The 9,153-nt window shown below is 37.7% G+C and overlaps 1 protein-coding gene across 1 annotated transcript; it reads right to left on the bottom strand.

Annotated features, from left to right (window-relative positions):
• Window positions 1–282: 282 nt before the first annotated feature.
• Window positions 283–2,023, bottom strand: LOC140941689 (melanocyte-stimulating hormone receptor-like). The gene has a single exon (XM_073390702.1). The coding sequence runs from the start codon at window positions 1,913–1,915 to the stop codon at window positions 980–982; it is 936 nt and encodes a 311-aa protein (XP_073246803.1). The 5' UTR covers window positions 1,916–2,023; the 3' UTR covers window positions 283–979.
• Between the last annotated feature and the right edge of the window lie 7,130 nt (window positions 2,024–9,153).

Raw genomic sequence — 9,153 nt, 5'->3', positions numbered from 1 at the left:
TAAAACAATTGATACGATGGCAAATAATAGCAGTAGGTAACAGTTAGTCATCTGAGCAATCCACCGAGTGGGACTGATGACAGCCCCTTCTCCTCCACTAATATCACGTTACCATGTGGGTATTCTTGGTTTGCAACCACGTGACAAGGCGGCAATGTTGGGGGTAGGTACAATAGAATTGTTTTCTCGAAGAATTTACATGAAAATAGAGGTTACTTCCCAGAGAAGAGAAATGCTTTTGTTCTTGACGACCAAGATGGCCGCTCCGACGTCACCTGCAAACAAGTAATATAAGGGTTCACTTTTCATTATATCTAAAAACATACAGGAACATAAGCCTTCTATGCTCGCAAATTGTTAATGTGGATTTATTGGCCATAAAATTTAAATTACATCATGTACTGGCCCTCATTATCCCACAATAAACATTGTTCGATTTTGAAAAAGCATTCGGAAAAGTAATATTTTTGCGCCCAGATTAGTTTTACCAAACTGAACTTATGACGTTTGTAAAACTTGATTATACTATGAACATAGTGGCTTTTATGGTTATCATCAGGTGTCATTTATGCAGTGTATTTTCAAGATAAGTTCGCCATGTACCTCTCCAGTAAATTCGGCAGAACAGTAAAGCTCTCTGATTGTCTTCTGGCTATAAAAAACATTATTCAAAAGAGTTTGTCGGTGTGATGTTGCGAGCAGATAAGCTGTTGTCTTTAAGAATATGCGCCTGCTTCGTATAGTCTTCATTACCAGAGAACTAATTAGCTAACTGACTAGTTTTAGTGATATTTTCATTTTGTTTTATGATTATTAAACTTGTTAACATAAACAAATGATTTTGTTTGTGTCTTTACAATCTGCAATGAAACAGAAAACAATATTAAAGGTGCAATTCGGACTAGGACATTTGTCTGGCTTTCTTATATATATTTTCTTATCAAGTTCGTCAGTAAATGTTCTTAGTCTAAGTCTTAGTTCAGGTACAGAAGTGTAGTTGTTGTAATGTTTCTTTTACAGCTTGTCTCACTTCTGTGATCTTCCAGCAGTACAGAAACGGGTTTAACGACGAGTTTAAAAGCACTAAAGTACCTGTAAATTGCAAAGCAAGGTAAGTAGATAAAGGCATCCCCCTTTGAGGTGTTAAAGCTGCAGTTATACCGTACGGCAGATAACAAATAACCAATGTTACCTGTACCCACAGTGCACTGTATACTGCCTTTCTGTATCGAGCTTTATTCAGTGTATTTGCTTGGCTCGATTGCCCTTGAACAACATGGTTCTGACCATGAATTTGGTTATGACGCAGAGACATGAAAATTTTTGTGTAGGCACAGATTGTAGTGACTAAACAAAAAGCTATAACAATATATTGGTACAAAGAAAATATAAGAAGACTCAGAAAGGATGCAGATGCACCGACAACGGACACAATCCAACCACCAATAGCGATTAAACGTGTTCTTTTCAAAGTTACAACTTGTCTGTATCTGAGACCCAGTAACAAAGCAAGAAGTCTGTCCACGCTTATTGTGGTCATTGTTATCAACGACACTGAACACAAAGTAACACCTAGGAAATATGTTATCAAATCTGCGTAATGGCAAATATACCATCTTTCGTTCACCACGGATGTCCAATATGCAACGCTTAGAGGCTCCGCAACGATACCAACACAAAGATCAGTTATCGCTAGGTTACGATACAAGAGTTTTGATGACGGATGAATTGATGTGTCCTTGCGAAGGGCAACTAGGATCAGAGTATTCCCCAAAAATGCTGTAATTGACAAAAAAGTGTTAATGACAGAGAGAAAAACGAGCTCGCCATGTACCTCTCCAGTAAATTCCTCAGAGCATTCAAGTTCTGCAATTGTTTGCAGGTTTTCACCTCCAGTCAAATTTTTCATTTCCATGACTTTTCTGCGATGCGGCTACAGTCAACTGAACTCTTTTTTAATATATCTGTCCTCCTTATATGACTGCTACATGCACCCTGTCAGCAAACAATTAAATATTTGCTCTGTATTTTCAGTTTATTAAACGATGGAATTCGACAATCTTGGTGTTGCCCTTGTGTTGCCGTACGATTAGCAAGCAAATAGTACAATTGCCTGGCTCTTAGAAAACGAGTTAAACTGTTAGTAATAAAAAGTCTATTAACCAAGTCCTGATCGATATTTCTTTTAAGCATATATTCAAATTGAGTAAAAAACGGTTTTCGTCAATTGCTAGAAGTTAAACTGATGCGCTCATAATGTCATCGCAGGCAGTGAGGTCTCAGTAACAATGTATAAATGTTCAAATAATGGGCTCGAAAGTCTGGGCCATTTACGAGGTGGGAATTAAAGAAAATAAAATGTTCGTTTGAGCTTAGGAAATTAGAAAGTAGCCTGTTTTTATCATATAAAAATCATGAAAAAAAAAATTGAACTCAACGATTAGCTGAGAGCAATCAGCAGTTTTAGTAAACATAGTGAGAGCAAGAACGAGAAAATTTCGCTAACGGAGGTGTTAAGTTTGTGAGCCGAACATATGATATGCGGTGCCGTAAACAGCCGCTTAAAAGCCCTGGGATTATAAATCTTTGAAAGGGATTTTACAAGGGCTCTTGATAAAGTAAACGGAGGGGCTTATATCCAAGGGGGATTTTAACGGAATTGGAAAAAGCTGTTCGAAACAAACTAACGCAGTGCTGATTTAAATATGTTTTGCAGTTACTGGTAAAAGCTTCAAAATATCATAATAAATCAAATTCATTTCAATGCAAGTTAGAGGGGAGCTTATATTGGCGAGCCTGCTACTCGTGGGGCTTATATCAAAGTGTTTCTTTATTTTGTAGCTTCAAATTGCTTGTGCCGGTTTTCTATAATCAGGTTTGACTGACGTTCACATGGATACCAGCACTAAATTGGCCACATTTTCTTTAGAAGAGGAAGTCTTAACCGAGTATATCCCCAGACATGTCAAACTTTGTTTGCTATAACTTTAACATTTTGGGCGGTTTATTTGCAACTGCTTAAATTGCTATTTCACTACGTCAAGATTATATCTTCATTTAAATTGCTTTTTAAATTCATTTCCCCCGTTTACATCAACTCCCGGCGCGTCCAATTCGGATCTGTTATATGAAAGGTAAAATATTTAAAATTAAAAACGCCATGTACCTCTCCTCGACTCTCCAGTGAATTTTGCGGAACAATACAGGTGTCTAATAAATTGCTTGGTAGTTTGTCATTACGATGACTTTTCTCCGAAGCAACTACGTTCAAGCGAACTGTAAGATCCAAGTGTAAAATTTTTTCTATTATTCGTTCTTGCGTAATTTGTTTTTCCTTTGCGTACGCAAATAAGTTTATACTTCTTTTCGTCCTTTTGTTTAGTCTTTTTTTTTGCGTTAATTTAGGTATTTATTCCTTTCTGTCAGTTTTCGCGCCCTCGTTAGCGTTTCTTTGCTGTTTCATCTTCATTAGCGCCTTTCTAAGTTTCTATAGTTTTATTTTCCGCATGTTCTAGCGTATTTTCCATATCGTAGTTTTGCAGTACAGTTTGTGCAGTTCATTTTGGTCCGCGCTTAGCGCAGTTCTGTTTAGTTTCTTGCAAGTCTCTTCGCGTTATTCGCAGTCCGCTTCACAGCAGTTTTCTCTGGCCGAAACAATGTAAGTTTACTTCACAGTCCTCGTTTTGCAGTTTTGCTATTTCCTTACTCTAATTTACCTTAGTCTTGTAACTTTTTTGCTCTTTTACCGTTTTAGTTTCAATCCATGCTGTTTGTATGCACAATCATTTTACCACGCATTTTATTTCAAGTACCAAGCACGTCGGCTACAATAAATCTTCATTCGAATTTGGTTTGTGGTGTTGTTATTAAAGGCCAAGAGACTTTTACGCTTATTGCAGTTTCACGAACCTTTTTTTAATATATCTGTTTTCCTTATATGATAGCTTCAACATGTCACAAACCAATTAGATATGTGAGCTGTATTTTCATTTTATTAAACGGATTTCTGACTGATTTCTGAGTTATTGGCAATCTTGTTGCTGCCGTGCAATTGGCAAAACAAATAGCACAATTGTCTGGTTTTTAGAAAACGAGCTAAACTGTCATGATCAGTGATACAAAGTTTATTAACGAGGGGGGTGAATAGGGGTGTGCAAATCCGCCGATCCGTGGTATTTTTAGGCCCAATCCGTCGATCCGACTTAATTTTTGTTCAAATCCGAATCCGTGTTACTTTAAAAATTTTTCGTGGTATATAGAAAGTAGCGTTGTAGCATGAAAAAATGAATTACTTAATATAGTTGTTCTAGATCTGTAATCGCAACAGATGCGGGACGTCATGTTTAAAAAGGTTTCGTTACAGCTTCAAAACATTAAGCATTAGGGACAGAGCTTATAATGTTTCTTCCAACAATACAGATTTGACCAATCAAATGGTCTGCAAGCTTGCAAAATGAAAGTATCTGGTATTACGTAAAAGATTTTTCAATAAATTTACTTACTGACATCCGCCGCTTTGGACATGCTTCTAGTCGAGCCGCAAAATTCGGAAGAGCCAGAACTCAACTTCATGGTAATTTGCTTACCAGTAAGTATTTTCCATGGTTCATCTTGGAAGTCTTGAAACCATAATTTTTTTCACATAAACATGTTTCCACTTGGCAACAGACGGTCAAAAGGGTTAGCAACGGCAAACTGCATTTGTTTTCCGGTGCAGATACAGAGTTTCATTTACTCGTAGTTTGTTTGGTACTCAATGATCGTCAATCCTAGCATTAAATATAAGGAGCAAAATCCAGTTTATCATTTCACCGATCAATTTGTAAGTTTGATTTTTTTATAGTTCATGAGTCGCTGTCAATCCTAGCATTAAATGTGAGGGCCCAAAAATCCAGTATAACAGTCCAGCGGATGTGATTACGGAAAATAACTCTCATCTTACGAAATGAATGTGGGAGGCGCTGTGGGCTAATGGTTAGTGCGCTGGACTCTGGATCGGACCGTCCGAGTTCGAGTCCTGGCCGGGGCACTGCGTTGTGTTCTTGGGCAAGACCTGAACCATGTGTCACCATGCAGGAACCATGCACAAGGTTGCCTGACGTCATTTCCGTCACGCTAATCCTGCCGCGTCAACCGCGGCAGGATTAGCTCAGTCGGTAGAGCGTTTGACTGCAGAGCGGGAGGTCGCCGGTTCGATTCTCGGGGCCGGACCAATACTCAGGGTCTTAAAATAACTGAGAAATGAAGGTACTTCCTTTGCCCTGCAGGCGGCTGGACCTTCGCGTGGCTCGGATGACCACGTAAGATGGCGGTCCCGTCTCCATTAGGAGACGTAAAATACAGTGTCCCAATTAGCACTTTCGTGCTAAATACATTGACACTCAATTAAAGTGCATTTTTTTTATAAAGTGCTGTCTATACTAGAATAAATGTATATGCGTTGGGTCACGAGAAAGTCTCTTCCGGAAACCTCGAAAGTGGAACGTAAGCCGACAAAACACCAACACATTGACCAAGGCCGACCGAAAATTGATGATCCGATCCACAATCCGAACTTCTAGACTGACAGAATCCGAAAACCGGGCCAAAACTTTCAGCTGACCCGCGATCTACGGTATTTTTCAAATCCGCGAATCCGCTCGATTTATCGCCGAAATCCACAATCCGTGAGCTTTTTAAGGCCAAATCCGCCGATCCGCAGACCTATTCACCCCCCTCATTAACCGATTCTTGATCGATACATCTGTAGAACAAAGATTCAAAATGATTAAAAAAGGCTTTTTATTAATGTACTACTAATCGTCTCATGGCAGCCAGCAAGTCTTAACAGTATACACATGTTCAAAAAAATGGGCTAAATTATGTCTAGGTCAGTTTGTACCATATACTTACGAGATGAGAATTAAAGAGAAAAAAATGCTTTACGTTCGTTTTTGCTGGTACTATCTCTTTTTACATCCAGATTAAATTATTTCTTCTTAGTTGATTAACCATTTGTAAATAATACTTGTTTTTTGCTGCTTTTTGTCTGTTTTGTCCGTTTTGTTTTGCTTGCTTTTTATGCTAATTATATTTCCGTATGATTTTGCAGCTTATTTATTCATTATGTTTAGTCTTCGGTTGGGAAGCGAGCTCATACAATAAGCCCTAAGGTTTCCATTTGAGCTTCCTCGCCAGGAATTTTTTTTAAAAATTCTTTTACTTACAATTTACGTCTCTTTAATCTTTAAATAACATTTTTGTAATATATTGAATGTCTCTATCCATATGTATTTTTTTCTGGCAAAAAAAATACATTGAAACTAAACTGAAACTGAAACAGTTTCAGAGCTTAGGGAATTATTTGAATGTAACCTGCTTTTCATCATAATAATAGACATTAAAAAAAAAATTCTTAAATCTGAGGATTGGCTAAGAACAATACAGTTTTATTAAACATAGAGCAAAAACGAGGAAATATAATGCATAAACAAGGTAATAAAATGTAAATAACATATATCAAAGAATTGAGCTTCCACTGATGAAAAGGCGCCCCCGAGATTCACATCTTGGTAGATTTACTTTGTGGAATAACGGCCGCCGAGCTACACAACTCGGTAGATTTACTCTGTGGCACCACGGGCGCCTAGTTACACAACTCAGTAGATTTATTTTGTGGCACATCGGACGCCGAGCTTCACAACTCTCCGGTAAATTTACTTTTTGGCAAAACGGACGCCGAGCTAAACAACCCGATTTGATGCATGCACCAGGATTCGCACGCATTTTCCAAAGAAAAATATGAAGGCTTAATCCAAAGTAAAATTTCACTCAGGGTGTAAAGTTTCAGCAAACTTTTGAAAGATGAACGCTTTGGAAGATTCATTAAACACAGATCGATAGTAGACCTTCAGTACACTCTTAAATATGTAAGCTTTCACGGGACGAAAAATTGGATTTACGACACTTTTGACGCGCGTCAAAAGTTAAATCAAATATGGTATTGGCTTTGACTTCACCTTTGACGCGCGTCAAAGATGTCGCCAAATAAATAACCTCTGTGCTTACTCCTTTGACCTCGGTAAAGGTGAAGTCAAATTGGTAACAACTTTGACTTCTCCTTTGACGTGCGTCAAAGATCAAGTCAAATGCATCAATGCTTTGCTATTCCTTTAACCCTTATCAAAGGCGTTGTCAAATATGCTGGTAACTTTGACTTTACCTTTGACGCACGTCAAAGATAAAGTCAAAAGAGTAGTGGCTGTGACCACACCTTTGATACTAGTCAAAAATGAAGTCAAATACGACCGCTACACTTTTACAACACTTTTGAATGGTGTCAAGGGTGAGAGCAAATATGCAATGAATTACTTCTACAAACACTTATGTCGAAACTGATTTTAAGAAAGGAAATTAAAAAGCTGTATTTGAATACTGTTTTAAAGATATTTATACGACAATACCGAACACAGGCTGGTAATCATTGTAATTGGTGTTTATAATTATTTTTGAAAATGTTCTGGAATATGTACTTTTTCGAGGTGAATTAAGTGAGTTTTGTTTTTGTCTTATCTTGAGTGGATCATTTTCCCCTTGATCGATTAATATACGATGAATAAATGATAGCGACGCAAAACGATGACTCAACAACTGGACGATGGAAGACTGAACCCAAGCAAGACACCCTGTTTTTGGCGCGAAATTGTCGCGGCTGCAAACTCTCTCCGCCCGCGCAAACAAACAAACTACGCAGATCTTAAGAAAACAAAAGCTGCTTTTTTGTACGAAGCAGTCCAGCTTTTTTTTAACAAATATTTTCGCCCTTATCTCTGATAGAGTTTAGACTACAAACTTGTTCAAAAGGTACGTGTCATTCTTTTCTATGTGTGCATGCAATAGTTCTTCTTCAAACTTCATAGTTGTTTTACTATGTTAGAGTGGTTTTCGTTTGAGTGTCGTAAAACCAAAACCAAAGTAATTACTCTGGCCAATCACATAGGACACAGACAATACATTGAACCAATCAAAACTCGAAGTAATTACATGTGGCTGACGCAAAGCGCGGGAAAATGCATGCGAGCGCGTCACAATTGGCTTTGGTTTTACTTCTGATTGGATGAAAAGGTGGCGCGAATCTTTTAAGCCAATCGCATCGTGTAGAAAGTGCAAAACCAATTACTTTTCGACACTCAAATGAAAACCGCTCTAAGCTTACAGAAACCAACTCCGAACAGGCGTGTATATCGTGCTTGGGAGCTTTTCTGATCGTTAAATCTGGTTCAGTAAACTATAAAAATCTTTCTGTATCACAGTAGAGTTTACATTAGATCAAGCCCTTTTTCTTAATAGGGTTAATGCATTTCTGTAAAAGTAATGCCTGGCTTATATTTCACAATGCAATTCAACTCAAAACTTTATGCGAGAACCTACTAACATCAAGATTAACCAACTCTGGTTTTTCCAACAGTTTATATTTATCTGCGAGAACTACTCAGGTAATGAAATAATATAAGACTTACATATATCTTTTTTCATTGACAGTGTACTTCAATAAAAATGTCTGTACCAGACTTTGATGGGCATATAACTGAAGCAAGTACATAAGTTTATTTGAACAGGATTCAGTGCAGTTTATCAAACAAAGAGGTGTGATTATTTGAAGACTTCGGATGTTTTGCGAACGTGAGTATCTCTTTCTTTTGATTTTTCTGGGTTCTATACGTAATGGGGCTCATACTGCATAATTAATTTTTAAAATATTCCATTGATTTTTTTACCACTTCAAACATACCGAGCTGTCCCTTCATTATTGTTACTGGACAATAACTTTGGGGGTTAAAAAGGTAGAAAAATCGCCGCGTAGCAAGCTTTTCCGCGCGAGTTTTGTGCAAGAGGGAAAAAAAAGAGGAAGGAGGGGCCGGGAGGGGCTAACTCGCGCAATAACTCGATTGGAAACGCTTGTTATTCAGGCTAGGTATAATATAAAGTGTTTCTTTAGTTTAATTTTAAGCTTTGGGCATAGAGGGAAATTTTGATTGAATTTTCCTGGACTTTATTATGTGATAATAAGGCTCGATTCAAACGTCAAATTTCACAGGTGACGAACTCAATGACAATACATGTACACAAAATGTAATGTTTCCATTCAAAAGCATTAGGTTCGCTACACATTTT

The sequence above is a fragment of the Porites lutea genome, chromosome 6 (genome assembly GCF_958299795.1).
Source record: "Porites lutea chromosome 6, jaPorLute2.1, whole genome shotgun sequence".
NCBI classification, from domain to species: domain Eukaryota; kingdom Metazoa; phylum Cnidaria; class Anthozoa; order Scleractinia; family Poritidae; genus Porites; species Porites lutea.
The sequence above is the reverse complement of the archived record's forward strand: the minus strand, read 5'-3'. Positions and strand labels throughout refer to the sequence as shown.

What these genes read in the sequence shown, in the direction of transcription:
- LOC140941689 (XM_073390702.1), bottom strand. Translation starts at nt 1,915, where the DNA reads ATGGAAATGAAAAATTTGACTGGAGGTGAAAACCTGCAAACAATTGCA.